The sequence below is a fragment of the Strix uralensis genome, chromosome 23 (assembly GCF_047716275.1).
Source record: "Strix uralensis isolate ZFMK-TIS-50842 chromosome 23, bStrUra1, whole genome shotgun sequence".
NCBI classification, from domain to species: domain Eukaryota; kingdom Metazoa; phylum Chordata; class Aves; order Strigiformes; family Strigidae; genus Strix; species Strix uralensis.
Genome location: NC_133994.1, coordinates 5,809,198 through 5,827,656, shown reverse-complemented (window position 1 = coordinate 5,827,656; position 18,459 = coordinate 5,809,198). Strand labels below are relative to the sequence as shown.

Genomic DNA, 18,459 nt, shown 5'->3' with positions numbered 1-18,459 from the left:
TTAGCGTGGAATCTCAGTCCTTCTGAACAATATGCAAGTCAGCATTATTGCAATATCTTTGTTTTCTTTAGGTGTCCTTTCTGGTAACAGAAGATTCCAAAGTATCCACAGCCTTTTATTCTGGAGGCTTTTGCACTCCAAACTTGCTCTTCTACAAACACAAACTGAACATTGGACTGAAATACAGCCTTTGTCAAATATTTTGAAATGTAAATGAAAAGAGTTATTGTATATTAAAAGTTGGTTTAAGCCAATGTATAGCTGCTGTTGGAAAAACACAAGCTGTCTGAAACACAACACTTGATTTGGGTTTCCAGGACAGTGAAGACTGATTGTACCACAGACATCTATGGTTCCGCTTGGTCTTTGGGGAACTGGTGATCCATTGAAAATAACTATATACGGGTTTTGACTTACTTTGCAATGTAACTAAGTCATTTGCAGATTAATTATTGCCCTGGTCAATCCTGTTGGTGTGGCTGCAGTGAGCTCAATGCATTTGTGCAGGAGGCTTCATTTACGTTTGGCGGTGAGCTGGATAACTGGAAAGAAAGAAAAGAGAAGCAGAATTTTACCATTGTTTCATCCTGTTATCTTGTTTTCAAACTTGATTCTTGCCCCAAAATTGGAAACTGTATATCTGCTCATTACACTAGCGTGGGAGTCATGTTTCAGACTGATCCTGATGTAGAGCAGATCCAAGAATTGAAGACCTTGAGCTGAGCAAAGTCAGGTGCCTCTAGGCAGATTGATCGGTGGCAAACTGGATGCAGGGTACAAATGAAATACCACTTGGGAGCTTCCCGCAGTGTCTGGATTAAAAAGCAGTATGGGGAAATAACTAGGGAAAGTTAGTACTTGCCATGGGAGACAGACGTGGGGAGAACTGGTCATAACTTGAAACAGAAAATAATGGTTATTAAACATGAGGGTGAAGATAAAAGTTATGATTTATGAATTAAACATATTAAAAATAATGCACAAAATACAACAGAGTAGCCATGTTTAGATGCCATGTTGTATTTGAATATTTTTGTGCCAATAAATTACACCAAAATGTAAACATTTTGACAGTGGTGGTGTTTATTTCTAAGTACTTCTTAGGGAAGAGACAGGGAAGCAGATTAAGGTTTTGTTGTTTGGTTGTCTGGGGGTTTTTTTTTAAGTTTCTTGTTGACCTGGATTTGACTTGTCTTTTTCTGCATCAGTTCAGGTGGTTGGCTATATTTCCTTTTTGAGAGCAGCTGGAGGCAAAATTATGAAGAATGATGTCTGTCACTTGTATGGTCAAGTATCTTGTATACAACACTTATATTTTAGTTTCCAGCCAATGTGATGTCATCTGTGGGGTAAGAACATCAGCCTTCTTGGTCTCAGGGTGACAGCCACAGCTTGAGGGACAGCGTGGGGTGCGTCTCTGTCCCAGCCAGGGTTCCGCACCCCAAAAATGGGAAAGGGGGAGGTGGCAGTCAGGGGCTTTGGGCAGTTGATGCCCCTGGCCCCTTTCCAGGCGCAGGTGTGGCTGTCGTGGGAACTGCTCTGTGGGCAGTGGGTGCTTGTGGGGAAGAGGGCCGGGGGTCTCGCCCCTTTTAAGCCCTGCGGGGTGTCCCTCAGCGCCCCCCCCCCGCCTCGGGGTCCCCCTTTCTTCCCACCCAGGGGCCTGTCCCGCCGGGCCGCCTGGGGGCGCCAGAGGGCAGCGTGGCGCGCTCTCCCCGTGCGCACGCGCTCCCCCCGCTCTCGCCTCCCCCCGTCCCCGACGGCCTCGTTCTCGCGAGAGCGCCTCAGCGTCGCGTGGCTGCGGGGGCAACATGGCGGCCGCCGCCGGTGGGGGCAGCGGCAGCGCGGCCGCGGAGAGCCCCGCGGGGCAGGAGGGGTGCCGGGGGGCGGAGGGGCGACCCGCGGAGACGGAGGGAGGCAGCGCGGCGGCGGTGCTGCCCGGCTTCGACGACGCCGACGCCTTCGTCAAGGTGCGCGGCGGGAGGGCCGCGGGGAGCGGGGCGGGCGCCGTGCACTACCGCTCCCGGCGTGCCGTGCGCGGCCCGGGGCATGGCGGGAGCTGTAGTTCTGCCCCGCGGGGGTGCCGGGGGACCCCCACTCAAGTAGGTGCCCCCCCGTGAGGAGCCCCGCGGGGGCGCTCCCCGCCGGGCGCGGCAAGGGCGGGGGTCGGGCCGCTCCCACGGGTGCCAGGGACCAGAGCGGCGCGTTGGGGCCTGTTACCACCCGGGGCTCGGGCTTCTGGCCCTGAGCACGGTTCTGCCCCTCAGTGGGGGTTTGCCGCCTCCCCGGCGCAAGTTCTTGAAAGGCAGAGGAGTCAAAACCCTCGTGAGGGCCGTTGCTGGGCCTGTGGAGATGGGTATTGCCCCTTGGATACAGATCACAACGTCTGCTGCCCTGTGTTTCACCTGTGCACGCTGCAGCTTCTGAAGAAGGGAATGACTACTGGCTCTCAAGCAGGAAGTGTTGTAGGATCATGGGGTTTTGTTAAATTAATAAAGTAATTACCTGTGTTCCTGCTGACTTAACAATTTTTCTTTCAGATCTTAGATACTAGAGCGAGTTTTAAGTGTTGTTATTAGACTTCCATCATTGTAAAGGTCTCTAAATAGACAACATGAACTAAATGACTAAATTTACTCATGTTGAAAAGCCATGTGATATTATATGTATTTGAGCCACACAGTTCAAGCAAGCTACAGAAAACACGTTTCTACTAAATAGTATCCTGGGTAATCAGAGAAACAAAATACAGAAAAAAATGCTAATAAAATGGTATTCTTGCACAGTATGCTCTTGGCACAGTGGTAGCTGCAACAAAGGCATCTAATGGGCTTCCTCAGCCTGGCGATGAGTACGACTTCTACCGAAGCTTCCCTGGCTTCCGTGCGTACTGTGAAACACAGGGAGACCGTCTCCTTCACTGGTAAGGATGCTTTTGCATCTCTGAGCTGTTGCTAAGAGCTTCCAATCCAAAACTGAAGGTAGCACCCTTCTCTGGAGACTCCAAATTTGCTGTAGATAAAAAGATGTTTTGTTTCACATACCTAATTTTAGCTACTCTTCTAGCGTTTGACAGTTTAAGTAACAAGTTTAAAGAGACTTTTCATAATCATTTGGATAAAGACCTGGGCAGAGGCTGATATAAAGTGCATTAAACTGTTTTAAAACTTTGTAAGAAATTAATGCTAACACTTAATACTGTGTAGGTGTTTCTTCTATTCACTGCTCATGCTATGTTATCTATAGGTACTGCATTTGATATATTTTTAAACTGAACATGTAGAAAGTTGAAGGGAATTGGATGTTTTAGTGTTCAGCATGCCTGCTTTCAAATTGCTAATAGCTGTACTGTTCTCTTGCAAGCATGAGCAAGGTGATGCAATATCATGGCTGCCGTAGCCACATAAAAGATCGCAGCAAAGTGACAGAGCTGGAAGATAAATTTGATATGCTGGTTGACTCCAATGATGTCATTCTTGAAAGAGTGGTAAGTAAATTAATTCTGGATGTTGTTCTTATAAACCATTCCCTTGCCACAAGTACTTTTTTTCACTGCAAGAATTTCAGTGGTTGTGCTTTCACAGTTACATTTAGTGTTCCCTCAATCTGATGGTTTTCCTTTTTTATTTTAAAAACATTTCCACATGCTAGGCCAGTGGTTATAGCAGCTAAGGCAGATGGGTTATGGCCCAAAGGGAAGGAAAGTAATATGTGACTTGTGAGGAAACTAAATACAGTTTGGCACAAGAACCTCCCCACCTGAGAACTGAGGTCTGTCAATTCACAGCGCTGCTTCTTTGAGGAAACTTGTGCTACCCTGATGGTCAACACGTTCCTCGTGCATTTGTCTGTCTCATGTTGCACAGAATTTGGGTGAAATGGCTGTGGGGATATCTGCCTGTATGTCTGTCTTTATTCAGTCTGACTAGAGTGGCTGAGCATGGTAATTTAACAGGTGTTTGATTTTCACCTTGCTTTTCTGGAATTTAGGGTATTTTATTGGATGAAGCAGCAGGAGTGAACAAAAACCAGCAACCAGTCCTCCCTGCTGGGTTACAGCCCCCACAGACAATCATTTCCAGCTGGAACCGTAAGGTGAGGCCTGTGCACTCAGTTTGCTGTGTTATCTCAGCTTTTTTCCCAGCATTGGCACTACTGATTTTCCAGTGGAATTGAGGAGTTAAATGTTCTGTTCTGTTTTTTGACGTGTCTTAACTCCCTCCCTCTTTTTTTCTTTTCCTATTTATTCAAACTTGATTCTGGATTCTGTGCGCTTTCCGTTGCCGTTTCAGTTTCACGTACACAACAGCCTTTCTTTTGCTTATTCATGTGAATTCGGGATCCTGATTCAGAGAACTTTCATTCTTAGGTGACTCACTTTTGAGTTTGGGGTGTAACTTTATTCCTCTGACTGTTGGGTCAGAAACAGACTAAAGAAAAATATGTAAAAGAAACTGAACATCTGTTAAGTCATGTGAGTTTTACCTGTGGTTTATCTTTTTTTAAATAGGCAGGAGAATCCCACAAGAGAACTCAATCTGAAACCTTCCGACTGCTTCATGCCAAGAATATCGCTCGACCACAGCTTAAGTTTCGGGAAAAGATTGACAATTCAAACACTCCCTTTGTACCTAAACTTTTTATTAAGCCAAATGCTTTGAAACCTTTGCCTGAAGGTAAGGGCTTTATTTTTTGTTGGGTAACCTATTGAGACTATTTGACAACAAATCTGTCCTCACAGTCTAGAGGAGAAATCATTGACTGTAAAAACAAGGAACAGCAGGAGATGTTGACCATTTAGGCATAAGCTCGCTCTGTGACTCTATACATCTCTGCAATGTAAGGGTCAGTCAGCATACAGCAACATCTTGTTGGTATCCAGTAAATAATCTGTTCCAAGCAGATATTCTGCTGCTTCTTTTTACCACCGTTGAACGTACGTGATGAGAGTCACTCTGGCACTGGAAGTGGCCTTGACTAGTCTAGTTGGCTTTACAGATACTTCTTTCTAATTAGTTAGGAGCACCGGGTGTACGGTTAGATCTATCTTTGCTTTGGGTGCTTTATCAAAGCTGTCAGCCTAACATCATGTGTCAGCAAGATGTCATTCTGCTGCTGGTGATTCATCTTTAGTCTGCACTGATGTGGCTGTACTTATAGTAACTGGGAATGATTGAAAGATTTTTCTGAAGATTTTTCAATCTCCTTCCAAGCTCTTGAGCAGAACCATCTTGCGTCTTGCTTAACAACAGCCTGGTAAAACCTAGTAACTGAGTTGTCATTAGAGGTGCAGACAGAAATCTTGCTGACAGGAAAAGCTGCAGGTCTCAGTTGTTAAGACTTTTGACACTTTATGATTTTAGTAAGATCTTGTGGTGGGTGGAGGGGAGAGTGTAGTAGGCTGAGAACATGTTCTGTGTGGGACCCAGTCCAGTTGTTCCATATTGGTTGTTCAGCCCTCACAAAAAGTGGACGGGAACGCAAGGAGCGCCCTGAAGACTTGGATGTGCCAGCTGCTTTGGCAGACTTCATACACCAGCAGAGGACGCAGCAAACTGAGCAAGACATGTAAGAAATTAAATTGACAGCAAGGTGCTTGGAGTATCATTGGTGAACATGCACTTGTATGGTCCCATTGTGCCGATGCTATTCATGTGTAACAGTTCTGCATGTGTTTGTGTCTGCACATCATGTTGCGTGTGACTTGCTTTAGACATCTGCAGTTATTTTAAGCCTATGCTTAATAAGAGATAAAATTTCTACTCAATAGGGAAACTGCCATAGCTCTCAAAGTCTCTGTGCTCTGGCTTCATAAAGATGACCGAAGTCTGTGCCTGTATTCCTAATTCCTGCAGGTTTGCTCACCCTTATCAGTATGAACTGGAGCATTTTTCTCCACCAGATGGAGTTCTCAAGAAACCAGAACCCCAGGTTGGTGCCCACATTAATTTAAACTTACTGCAGAGGCAGTCAGTTTACAGACGGCCATACTTGACAAATTTCAGAATGGAGGGTGGAGGTCAGGGGTGGGAATTGTCAGAGAACACACCATGCCTAATAATTTGCTCTGCCAGATGTACAGGCCCATCAAGGAAACACCCTGTCATTTTATCACCACACTGGACGAGCTGGTAGAGCTAAATGAAAAGCTTATGAATTGTAAAGAATTTGCCCTGGACTTAGAGGTAATCAAATTGCTTTTTCTGTTTAAAAGTTACATGTGTAGTCTTAGTACCTAGGAGACCATTATATTCTTCTAGTCTGTTTTGTAGTCTTCTCTTTCTTCTGCTTTTTGTACTTTCTGACACGAAAAGACAGTCATGACCCTGTCAGATATTCTCTAGAAGGTTGAATTAAACTGTGACAATATTATAAGTTTTCCAATGGTAGTACTGGCTGCACACTTCATACTGAATTTGATCTTCTTTCAATTCATCCCATGTTTTTTGTCATGTTAGTGACTGCAAAGAGTGACTTGCTCATCCAATTGTCGTCTTCTTTAAGAAGTTCCCTATTACTTTTTCTTTCTTCACTTGGGGTGCTGTTTGTTTTATTAGCATTATTAGTATTACTTCTGTAATGGATCCTAGCTTACCTCTCTCTTCCATGTTTTTCAGCACCATTCCTACAGGAGCTTCCTGGGCTTGACATGTCTGATGCAGATTTCCACCCGAACAGAAGATTTCATTATTGATACACTGGAATTGCGCAGCGACATGAACATTCTCAACGAGACCTTCACAGACCCTGCAATTGTGAAGGTCAGCTGCCAAATTCACCCATTCGCCACCAGGATTCCTTCCCCCCACCTCTTTAAGCTTTATTGTAGTTAAAAGCTATGTGTGCTCTGTCTTGGTCACTTGGCTGTGCTTTCATTGTAATTTGTTCATGTGCCTGTTTCCTTGATGTAAGTGGGGAGTTACTTGCCAAGTGCACTCATTTAGTAGTTCTGCACTTAACAGTGAAAGAAAGAGAGAAGAGGAATCTGGTCCTAGACACATGAATATGAAACCACAGCACTGCCAGCCTGGAGTAGAAATGTTCTTCATATCATTCTCAATTTGTTTTGCTTTTCAAGGTCCTTCATGGTGCCGATTCAGATGTGGAATGGCTGCAAAAAGACTTTGGTCTGTACTTGGTGAACATGTTTGATACTCACCAAGCTGCACGTCTCCTCAATCTTGGCAGGCATTCTTTGGACCACTTGCTAAAGCTGTATTGCAGTGTAGATGCTGACAAGCAGTACCAGCTGGCTGACTGGAGGATACGGTAAGAACTGACCCTTTAAACAGGCTGGAGCTGCAAGATAGCCCTTACCCGTGTTTGTACTGTTAGAGCAGGAGCATGTTTCTAGTTGCAAGCCCCATAGTTGTAGGTTAGTCTCAAAGTGAACAAGCACAGCGTTTACCTGGCTGTGCTTTAAGCTCTTCTATGAGAGTCACATTTTCCCATGTTTCTTTAGTAAATGAGTACTTTTGGGAAGATTAAGTAATGAAAAGCTCCTGGAAGCTCACTTCTTGGGAACAGCACTTTAACTGCTGCAGTATTATGGAGAAAGTCAGTATTTGCTCCTCTAGAGCCCCCCAAAAAACATTCAGTTGCCTGCACTAGCTAGAGCAGTATGCTCTTGGAGCAATGAGCTTGGTTATGCAGATGGACCCTGCACACCACAGAGATCCCAGGTCTGCTTTATGTAAGCTCTGCAGAGAGAGGAGAATTATGACAAATACCATAGCAAGCAGTTCTGCTATCTGACTTAGCTACGCGGCAGTCCTGCTCTCCAGCGTGTGAATAAGATGCCATCTGAATTTGGAGAGCGCACAGCATGTTGCCCAGCAAATCCTTCAGAAAGGAAACAGAAGAATTTCCATATTGGTTCTTGGCCTGTTTTACATGCAGTTTCTCCCAGTATGCCTTGCAAGAGGAAAGTGACGGTTTGGTGGGGCAAATGAAATGTATTCGTGTAATTTTGTTTCTCGTTCTAGCCCTTTGCCAGAAGAAATGATTCAGTATGCCCGTGATGACACTCACTACTTGCTCTACATCTATGATAAAGTGAGGGAGGCGCTGTGGGAGAGAGGGAACGAGCAGCCCACTCAGCTGCAGGTTGTGTGGCAACGCAGCAAGGACATCTGCCTGAAGGTAAAGCTTCACCTGGTTGGATTACCTGGGTCAGAGTATGGGCTGAGTAGTACAGAAAGTCCTTTGCCTGTTCTACACCTTTTACGTAGACGCAGCTTTTTTCCCTTTTTGTGTGTCTGAAAACAGCTGTGCAAACTGACTCAGTTCTGTGCAGTCACTTGTTTCACTAGCTCACATCCTTGGATTCAGATGCCTTCTTGCTGTTTTTTGAATGCTAGTACTCCTTGGCCTCCCAATGCTTTCAGGTGTGTCTTTCCCAAGAGAGATGTTACATTTCCAGTTCTACTGGATGTTCCTAGAAGTTCAAAGCCTAGCTGGAGTTGCGTTATGAGATAATTATATTCTGCCTGTGGAAAATACTGTCTGTGAAAGCAGACCTTGTCTAATGTAGCAAGGCTTGAAGATATTGTATGTCTAAAGCTGCTCCTGGAGTTGGCAAGAGTGAATTTCCCCTAGAAATGGGTGAGATACATGTTTTTCAGGGATAGGCTTCTACCAATGGTTTAGGATAAAAGCTTCAAGACACATTGTACCTGAGTTTATTCAGTCCCTTTATGTCTGTGGGAGATTCTGTCTGTGTCAGTGAAGCAAGGCAAACTAGAAAGCACAAATCTGGTACTGATCATGAGTGTTTCTTTTTTTTTTTCCTGTTCAGAAATACATCAAGCCCCTTTTTTCAGATGAATCCTACCTTGAGCTCTACAGGAGGCAGAAAAAACATCTCAACACGCAGCAGCTAGCAGCATTTAGGTTGCTGTTTGCATGGAGAGACAAGATGGCACGTCAAGAGGATGAGAGCACAGGGTAGGAAGGCTTTTGTTACAGACACTGGCTTAATACTTCAGTGAGTCTCTTGAATTGTGCCCTTCCTGCCCCCGAGGTGGAACCATTTTGTTACCTGTAGAAATTAATGTACTACCTCAGGCTTCTTTTTACACAGAAGTCCTGTTATGTTAGCAGTAAATTCTTACAGGTACCTAGATCAGTCCTACTTAATTTCTTTTTAACTGATTTCATCTTTTCAGACCTTGTAATTGGGGCAGACTTGTGCACTTTGTAGGTATTTTTAAGAGTTTTTAACATTATGTTACATTTACACCGCCTCTTTGTGTTGTAGGTATGTGCTACCAAATCATATGCTATTGAAGATCGCAGAGGAGCTGCCCAAGTAAGTTTTGTTCATCCTTGAGGAGTCTCATTTGATTTTAATATCCAGCAAGGCAAGTCGTTTCCTAGTGTATAATTACTTCTGCAGTTGGTTCCTTCCTTCCAGCTGTCAATACTGCTTTTCTCTACAGTTGTTCAGTCTGGAAGAGAAATAAATAGCAATACTCCTTCAGAAGGCTACAAACTTCTTCTGGGATACATCTCTCTCTGATTTTATTCCACTAATAAAACACATTCCTTTGCATTGCTGTATGTCACATGTTCCCCCTGAGATTCCTACAGTATTACAAAGCAAGAAAGGGATGAGTTCCCCCATAGAATTTATTTGGGGTTTTTTTTAGTTCCTAAAGAGATGGGAGGGTGGGGGACAAGGGGCAGATCACTTAAACACCTGGTTTATCCAACATTTTTCTCAAACACTTGGCACTCATCTAACATCCATACTTGAGAATAATAAAAATGCATCTTTAAACACAAGTCCACTGCTGGGCTTAGCTTCCATAGATGAATACTGAACAAGGATTGAAATGAAGATGGAGACAGACAGACCGACCACAGAAAAGATAAGTGAGAGTTAATGGTTTCTCCTTATCTGCACAAACCTGGTACAGAAGAATTTTTCATCGCAGAGAATAAACTCTGACAGATTAATCTGACTTGTCTTACTCTGTCACAGTCAGGACCATGGTTATATCTGGTTGCACATCCTTTGAATGCAAATGCCTAACATATCGGCTGTAAATATAGTACACTGAATTTTTCTCATCTCTCTTTAGAGAACCCCAGGGCATCATTGCTTGCTGTAATCCAGTCCCACCACTAGTTCGCCAGCAGATTAATGAATTGCATCTTCTCATTCAGCAGGCCCGGGAGATGCCTCTTCTCAAGGTAGGAGTAGCTTGTACCACACAGGAGACTCATCACTTGCTTTCCATAAGCCAGGGACTGGAGCTAAATGGTGACCTGTGATGATGTGTATGCTGAAGTTTGTTTTTTGAACGCTGTGAATATAGTGTTCTGTAGCAGAGCAGAAAGATATATTGCAGCAGCTTCTTGCCTGTCTATTGTCTGCTGTGTACTGGCTTACACACAGTGTAGGTTCCTGGAGAACTAGAGCATTAAAAGGACAGACGCTACTTGAATAGGGCGCAGTTGTCTGTCTTGCATTGCTCGTCATGTTTGCCTGCGTGAGGAAGAACTGGACCTTGTGGAATTTGTTAGCCATGTAAATGGATTCATAAATCTTTTACAGCTATGGTGAAGCAAAAAAAACCACCCTAGGTGTAAGACTTTCGTTAGTTAAAATACATCGTCAGCACGTTGATATTAGTACAGTCTTCTTTGGTGAAACAAAACCATTTGTGAGCATGAATGTGTCCTTTCAGTGTGAGGTGTTTAAATGTATCCATACGCAAACACTACAGGAGAAGAAGAAAGTAATTTTCTTAACCTGCTAGCTTGTAATAAATGTGTTGAAAACATTGATAAGGGTGCCAGCATAGAAGAAATAGGACAGGTGCATTTAAGTCACTTATCTTTCTCTCCCATTCTAGTCAGAGATTGGTTTGGCAGTCAAGAAGAGAGCACCTCTATCCAACCCTGAGGTACTGTTTACATAATATTGTTACTTAATGTCTTAAGCCTTAAACTCAGAAACAAATGTAGCAAAAATCTAGCTTCTAGTAAATTGTTTACTCAGCCATTTTACAGGTCTCTCCACTTTAGCTTAATGTTACTTTTCTGTGCTAGCCTTATAATGTTACCAGCTGTAAATTGGTATTTTACAAACCACCATAATAGCAACACTTACGGCTTCATCAGCAAACACTCTAGCTGCTGGACAGTGTCATGTGTGTTAGTCTATATTGACTGATCTGTAAGAAAAGTTTCAGATGAGTTTCTAAGGCTGACTCGTCTGTTCTCCTTGTGTGTGTGAAGTAAAGCATCTCCATTAGCCACAGAGAGACCCTTTTGATGCCAGATGCAATGTGCTCTGGCAGGTGAGCTATATTAAGAATATTCAGTCTCTGAATTTCACCCTTTTATTTGAATTTTCATTCATGTGTCTCTGCAATATGTGAAAACGTACACAGACTCACAGAGTAATGTATTAATGGTGTTTGTAATTTGAATCTCTCTGCAGAGGCTGGAGAATATCTTCTTTGGACCACATGACAGTTCCCGGATTCCTATGGATGATTTTCAGAACAACTCTGCCTTGGGTAATTTGGACTTAACCTAAAAATTGTGCTAATAATGACATGATATGACTTTGACATGGGAAAATAAGCAGCCCTGAAGAAACTTTCAGTAGAGTCTCATTACACAAAAGAGCAGTCAAATATACAAGTGTCTAATAAAACTTTCGTATCCTTTTCCTGTAGAGCCTGCACCAATTTTGGAACATGGCTGTCTCTTTTCAGACAGTGAGAAGACAATGAATATTCAGGGTGCTCAGCCAGAGTCAACATGTCTTGTTGCAACTGCCACTGTCAGCATATTCAGTGTAAGCAACATGTTTGTGACAGTGTCAGTATTTAAGTATTAGAAAAGATACTTAATTTGATAAAACTGTGTGAAAGTGTGGCAAGAAATACTAAGGTGGGACATGCACAGAAATGATACTGGCTTCCTGTCAAGCATATGGCATAACAAGACAGCTAGGTTAGGAGGCCAGCAAGTTAATTACATCTCTCTGGAGGGTTACTGCCATCAGTGGAGTTTCAGATAGAGTGAGAAATACATGCATGAAATGGCAGTAGCCAAAACCAAAAATTATTAATGTTAATATTTCTTCCTTTTTTTTTAAGGAATGTGATGAAGATGAAGGAAGTGAGAAGACTTTAACCACTGCACAGCAGAAAGCTCAGCGTATAATGGAGTCCTTTGAAAATCCATTTAGAATGGTAAAAGCTCCCAGTACATATTTGTAGCAGGACTTGTAAACTAGTGCAGAGGATGCTCTGACATATCCGGAAGAGCTTGATACTGCATCAGCAGCTGCTCTCTTACTGGGGTTGGGAGAGTGTCCTCCTTGCAAAGCACACACGTGTGAACTTGTTTTGAAAACACATTGAAATGCCTCCTAGATATATGTCTTTCTACATAGTAAACAGACCTTTCACTGTTTTTTTAATCAAGTTTGAGGGTTTTTTAATTTGCATCACATTTTCATCTCTATGGCTAGAGTTAGTGGGCTGATTTTACTCTTCTAATGAATCAGTAGAACAATAGAATACTTTGTTATAGATTTGGAATGGCAAATTACTAGGAAATAGTATCAAAACAACTTTTTCTGGTGTGTGGTTGGGGGTTGGTTTGTCAGGTTTTTGTTGTTTGGTTTTTCTTTAACGTTTCCCTTGGCCATAGCTGTGGTAACTTCTCTTTTTCCAAAAGGTGTTCTATCTGTAGAATGTTTCTTAAATATGAACTTACTGATTTGGAACATTTTAAGTAGCATTTTAGCAATGAGCTAAATGTCATGTGCTGTGTTTAAAGCAAAATGGGTTTTTCCTCTCTACAGTACCTACCTTCAGAACAGAATCCTGCCTATGTCTCACAATCTGCAAAGTTTGACCCGTCATCAAAAATTTATGAAGTAAGACTTGTGCTAAAGTTTCCTGCCAAGTAGGACAAAAGAAATAAATAAATAGATTATTTTCCTTTGAGAACCTCAGCAATATAGAACTTTTTTTTTTTCTCCTTGGATTCTCCTTAGAAAAAGAATATTAAGTTTTAAGAAACTTGACATGTTTCTGAATCTGTAGTTCATTGTTTCTGTAGCATTTTTATCCTTCAAAGAACCAGGGATTGGAGACATTCCTCTGTATATTCCCTGTCTGTCAAAGCTACAAACTACTACTGAAGTCTGTATCTGCCTTTGTTCTCATGGCTTGTTTGTAGCTCAGAACTTTTAAAGCACATGGTTTTACTTTACCTGGTGCAGCAGATCTTAATCTCTTTTACAATCCAATTTGATCTTTTGTACTCTTAATGAAGACCAGCGTGTGGTAACAAGTTTATAAACTACCTTTTGCCATAAAACTTTGAAGAAAGTAATTTTTTTTATTGCAGATCAGCAATCGATGGAAGTTGATGAGTCGGACACAAGTTCAGAAGGAGTCCAAGGATGAAACCAAAAAGAAAGCAGCCCAGCAGTCAGGTACAGCCATTCTTCCCTTTCTCAATGTGCTGGCTAGCGCGCTTCTCCCAACGCACATAGGTTGTTTCCCAGTTACAAGAAAACCTTAGATGATGGATTTCCTGATGAATGGCATTGTTTGACAAAGATTGTACTCTGTTTAGTTTGAGACTTGCTGCAAGCTGGTTTGCTTGCTTTTTCTAAGCTCCTGGCTAACCTGCTCCTGTTTTTTTATAGTAATGCTTGTTTCTGTAGCTGCTCGTGACCAGGCACAGAAGGTGTATAAAGAGGCAGCAGAAGATATTGTATCTGTTCGTCAGCAAGCTATGGTATGTCATTGGAATTCCCTACTTCCAGTCTTTGCCTCTTTTGGCCTTTATGACATAGCTCAGAATGAAACCCTGAGCCCTATAACTCTGAAATGTCTGAATGACAGTCTTTTGATAGCAGCCTTTCTGCCCTGTGTGTAGCAACAGGCCCCTAGCAACCGTGCTGTGCAAATCTTTGCATTCCTCCATATCTTCAGTAGGGAATGTTTTCCACTGCTGCACCTCTCTGCTCCTCACTTGACTACGTTCCCCCAAATCTGCCCGTGGGGCCACAGCAGATCTCAGCCTCTAGTATTCTGTGAAATGACAACTCAGCTTTTCATCTGAAAAGTCTGCTGTGAGGAAAATTTTAAAAAGCAGTTTACTCCAAAGGAAGAACGCAAGTGCTTTCTCCCCATGCTATTATTGCCACGGGCAATAGCTGTCACTGGGGCATAGGTCCCTTGGGCAGTTCATCTGCATGCTGGTGTTCATGCCTACACAGAGATGTTTCATTCTGCTCTCCTGAACTTGTCCTTGTTTCTGTTCTGTGGGTTGCTTTCACAGCAGGAACAAGCTAATAAGAAGAGGGAGAGAGTCATGAGTGAAACGGGAACAGAATTACCAAAACAAGAGAAGAAAAGGCCAAAAGCCTCCCAGCAACCAGAAGAGCTGGAAGCACCAAAGCAGTTTACCCCCTTTGATTACAGCAAGTCCAACTTCAAAGTGTTTGCGGGTAAGATCTGGATCTCTTGCTGGAGTGCTGCAGGCTGTAGAAAATGTTGCCAGCTGAGCCCTGAGAAGGCTGTGTGTGAATGTAGGTGCCAAGGCGGTACAAACTGTTACAATGCATTTACCTTACAGTGGGGAAATACTAAAAGAAATTAAGCTGGGGAATGTACGGTTTAGCATCCCTTTTCCAATTTGGAAACTAAATCCTGAAACCATTGGCCAAGGGGATTGTGGGTTCAGATTTTGCTTCTTTTCTCTGTAGAGAAAGTCATCTGTTTAATTGAACCCCAGGAACTGGGAGGCAAAGGAGATTTGACTCCTTTGTAACAAGTATCTATTCAAAAGCATCTCCTGCCCTTAAGGGACTGTTGTGGTTTTTAGCATGTGGGAGACTGCAGTGAAACCTCCTTATCAGAGGAACACCATGGAACACACTGTCCTTTATGGAAAATTTTAGTGACAGCTTCTCTCCTCTCTCCCTTAGGAAGCAGTAAATCGAAACAGTCGCCACAGTTTGATCCTGCCAAGCAAGCTTACGCAGGCAAGGTACAGGCATGTCATGAAAGAAGGAACAGAATTGTTGATGATAGCTGGGGTCTCACTGGAGAAGGCAGATGACTTTTTCTGGATCTGCAGAATGTTCCCTAATAGCACTTGGTACTGAGGTGCAGCTTCCAGTCTCAAGCTCGTACGTCGTATTCTAGCCTCTTCCCATTCAGGAAGAGCTTCCTTGGGGCCCCTCAGACTCTCTTGCTGTTTCCCACCCTTCATGTATTGTTCACACCTACACCTCCATACATCACAGGTGTGACACTTAGACCACAGCCCAACTCCACAAATTCCCAATGCCAAATTCAAGGCACTCTCATCTCCAAGTCAGTCCAGTTATTCCAGGCCACGTCAGGACTGTGTGTGTTGCCCGCATTCTCCACCAAGAACTGTCATTAAGAAAACAGTCTCAGCTCAGAGAATTTTTACTTAATTAATTGCTAATTGAGATTGAGAGATTGAAGTGAAGAAAGAAAACGTAATCAAACACATACTTAGGGAAACCTGTGACCAAAACAGGGCAGTTCCTGTGTCATCACCCCCCACCCCACCCCAGGTCACCCCTGCAGACCTGGGTTACCTAAAACCTCTGGTGTATACCCTGCATAGTGCTCGTGTGTGGAGCGTTTGGGTACTGATGCGTGACGTCAGTCAGCATTCGGGCATGATGTAATAGGGTGCCCATGCGTGAACTCGGGCGCTCAAGCGTTAATTTTAAGTTCTGAAGCTCATTTCTTGCATTTCAGCCTCTTTCCTGCACATGCTGCTTTCCTGCAATTTAACTGGAGGGCAAATGGTACCAGAGAGCATCTTAGATACTCATTAAAAATCATATTTCAGAAGCTGAACAAGTTTATGCCTGATAGTGTAGGAGACAGTTTCCTGTGCAATCCCTTTGCTGTGTCAGTTGAAACTTGTTTTGGGAGGAAAAAAAAGAAGCTGGTGATTTTGGGACAACCTGTACAGATCTTTCTGTCTAGATGGGTAAGATTTATCGTCAGTGGGGTATTGTGCCTCACATGTCAAGGTCAGACCAGTGGAACAGCACTTAGTCGGATGCATTCAGTGCACATGCATATAAAGAAATCCTAAAACATAAAGCTCATGCTGTAAACCAGCAGTGTTCCTTGAAGTTGGAGGGACCTGACAGCACATGAATCTAGTGGAATATGCTGTATTTGGCAGGTACCTGACTGTGGTGATGGTGGGTTTGTTTTTTTTTTTCCTGTGCAGAAATTTGCTGGAGCTAACAGACTTCAACAATCTGGAAACAGAAGCATGTCCTACCTGGCCGGGAAAGCTGATAGGTGTGTTGTCAGCCTGCTCTCATCGCAGTGGTGGAGTATTTTCACGCCTGTGCCTTGGAGCTATGGGCAAAGCTCTGGGCTATTGTCCTCTATTGCTGTGGGAGCTTAAGCACATGTTTAATGGGAAGAGGTTGTATCACAGCTTGACGTCAGTTTAAAGGAAAAAAGAGAATAAAAAAAAGCTTAGTCAGGATTAATGCAATCAAAGACAAATCTGGGTGGAAGGTTTGAAATGCTGAGGTAAATGTTTGTGTTAACAGATGTGGGAGTCGCTTTCTTTGGCCATAAAGATAGGTAGAAGTGGGGAGAACACTTGCCTAGCTCGGGAGGAAGATAAGTGACTACTGCCAAATATGAACACTCTTGTTCTGAATAGATAGTGCTTACGAGGCATGATCCTCGTGTATTAGTTATAAAAGTGGAACGCTACCTAAGGGCAGCACTGGAGGGAGAAGGGTTCTGTCTGCATCATGACTCTGAATAGAATTGTAACCTATGGTAGGTTTTCAGTCTTGAGTGACTTTGGAGCAAGAGTTAAAAGTCTTTCTGTAACTGTCTTTTGCAGGGGTTCCAGGCACCACTGGCCAAAGAGATAGTCCTTGTTACAGGACCTGTGGGAGTTGCTGCTGAACGAAACAATAGTCAGAAGTATTGTCACCATGGGAAGGCAAATACCAGTCATTGAGCAGTTTTTGTACAGAAAATGTTTTTAAACCCATTAAAATCCTTTTTTTCCAAAAGGAAAAACATCTTAATTGATGTCACTTTTATTATATTCACATTGGGTTTTTTCTAATTATACTCACAATGTTGCTTTGTTTCTAATTTTGAAAGTTTATCCTGTGTCCTCAAACACAGTTAGACTAAACTTGTCACTCCTTGGAGTTGCTTGAAGTCTAGAACCAGCGCGTCAGTGGACTATGAGAGGGACCTCCTGGCACCTCTAAAGCCAGCACGAAACTGATAGATTCAGTAGATGTGACTCAGAACCCAGCAGCCCGGAGGAGGAAATAAGGCCAGACTTTTATGTTAGACCTTGCTTAAAAATTGAACTGCACAGCTCATCTCTTAAAAGACAAGGTAGTAGGAAAACTGAGTGTGTTTACCTGGCAGTGTTTGTGTATTTTTAAGCAAAGATTTTATTTTTTATTTAGGGTACTTTTTGGATCAGAGACTAGTAGTTTCACCATAAAGTTATAGAGTGAAAGCAATAGCATTAGGTGGAAGGTAAATAAAAAAAAATGGTGCAATATTGTGCTGGGGAAAGCTAGTGAGGTTCTGTGCTGCAGCTGAGTCTCAGTACAGCTATTCTAACACTTCAGAGTTTTACATACCCTCGGTGCGTTATCCTGAAGTCTTTGTAGAAAGAGTATCAGCCCGTAATTGGATGGATGGATGGATGGATGGATGGATGGCAGAGCTTATTCTAAATGCTGACAACTGAAGGCTGGTAACGCTGCTGTGAAAGAGGTAAGCAACGTTACAGTTTGGCAGTTGGGAGTACTGAAGGGTAGGGCTGAGGTGACATTAGCAGTGACATTAACCACGTTTACCGCATTAAATCAGTGGTAGAGCTGCTTCCTGAATTGCCAGTCACTGCGCTGACAAATTGATCTTGCTCCCGTTCCCAAAGGCCTTGTCTTCACTCTGATTTCCTTTTCTGACTTTCCATTTCATGCTTGCCCGTTTTGGCAGTGACAGAATTGACTTCTCTGACTGTTAGGCTAGGTGCAGGGACTGAGTGGGGAGTGGTAAAAACATCCCTCACCATTCCTAACCCGAGGGCTTTATTTTACAAAGACTGTGAGGAGGTTTGGTATTTTGTTTGTTTGTTTTCAGTCTTTTCCCATATTTCTGGGGAGCAGAGAGTGGAAGGAACAGTGGAGGGTTTTTCCTCCTTAGGTATCTTAGTGAACAGTGCCCACTGAGCAGCATTGTAATGGTAGAACAGACTCCCTTTCTGCTCATAAAATCTGCTTGCATGGCTGAATATTGGAGAATGTTTTTGAAAAGAGGCAGTTAAATAGCAATTGTCTCTAAGTGCCTTTGCAGGGGCTGCCAGTTCCCCCTCTCCTCAGCTTTACCACTTCTGGTATTTCTGTAACTCAAAGAACGA

The 18,459-nt window shown here is 43.2% G+C and overlaps 2 protein-coding genes across 7 annotated transcripts in view; both read left to right on the top strand.

The window, feature by feature from the left end:
- MTOR (mechanistic target of rapamycin kinase) overlaps positions 1 to 1,063 on the top strand; it is a 66,805-nt gene extending 65,742 nt beyond the window's left edge. For all 5 annotated transcript variants that reach the window (XM_074892547.1, XM_074892546.1, XM_074892545.1 and 2 more), the window contains one exon: positions 72 to 1,063. In XM_074892547.1, coding sequence (XP_074748648.1) covers positions 72 to 87 — 16 coding nt within the window. In that variant the 3' untranslated portion in view covers positions 88 to 1,063. The remainder of the gene's footprint in view (positions 1 to 71) is intronic.
- A 745-nt stretch (positions 1,064 to 1,808) lies between these two features.
- Positions 1,809 to 17,098, top strand: EXOSC10 (exosome component 10). 2 transcript variants are annotated; one of them, XM_074892594.1, is made up of 25 exons: positions 1,809 to 1,967; positions 2,784 to 2,920; positions 3,361 to 3,484; positions 3,988 to 4,092; positions 4,508 to 4,673; positions 5,454 to 5,565; positions 5,853 to 5,928; positions 6,072 to 6,182; positions 6,615 to 6,758; positions 7,076 to 7,266; positions 7,983 to 8,139; positions 8,795 to 8,943; positions 9,257 to 9,307; positions 10,083 to 10,194; positions 10,860 to 10,910; positions 11,450 to 11,528; positions 11,691 to 11,812; positions 12,117 to 12,212; positions 12,830 to 12,904; positions 13,381 to 13,468; positions 13,703 to 13,776; positions 14,323 to 14,491; positions 14,972 to 15,033; positions 16,270 to 16,343; positions 16,909 to 17,098. In XM_074892594.1, the coding sequence occupies exons 1-25, from the start codon at positions 1,809 to 1,811 to the stop codon at positions 16,937 to 16,939; spliced, it is 2,715 nt and encodes a 904-aa protein (XP_074748695.1). In that variant the 3' UTR covers positions 16,940 to 17,098. The 2 variants fall into 2 exon arrangements, with proteins under 2 accessions (XP_074748695.1, XP_074748696.1); XM_074892595.1 differs by lacking the exon at positions 1,809 to 1,967 and adding an exon at positions 2,194 to 2,494 and having other exon boundaries at positions 13,685 to 13,776.
- Positions 17,099 to 18,459: the final 1,361 nt, after the last annotated feature.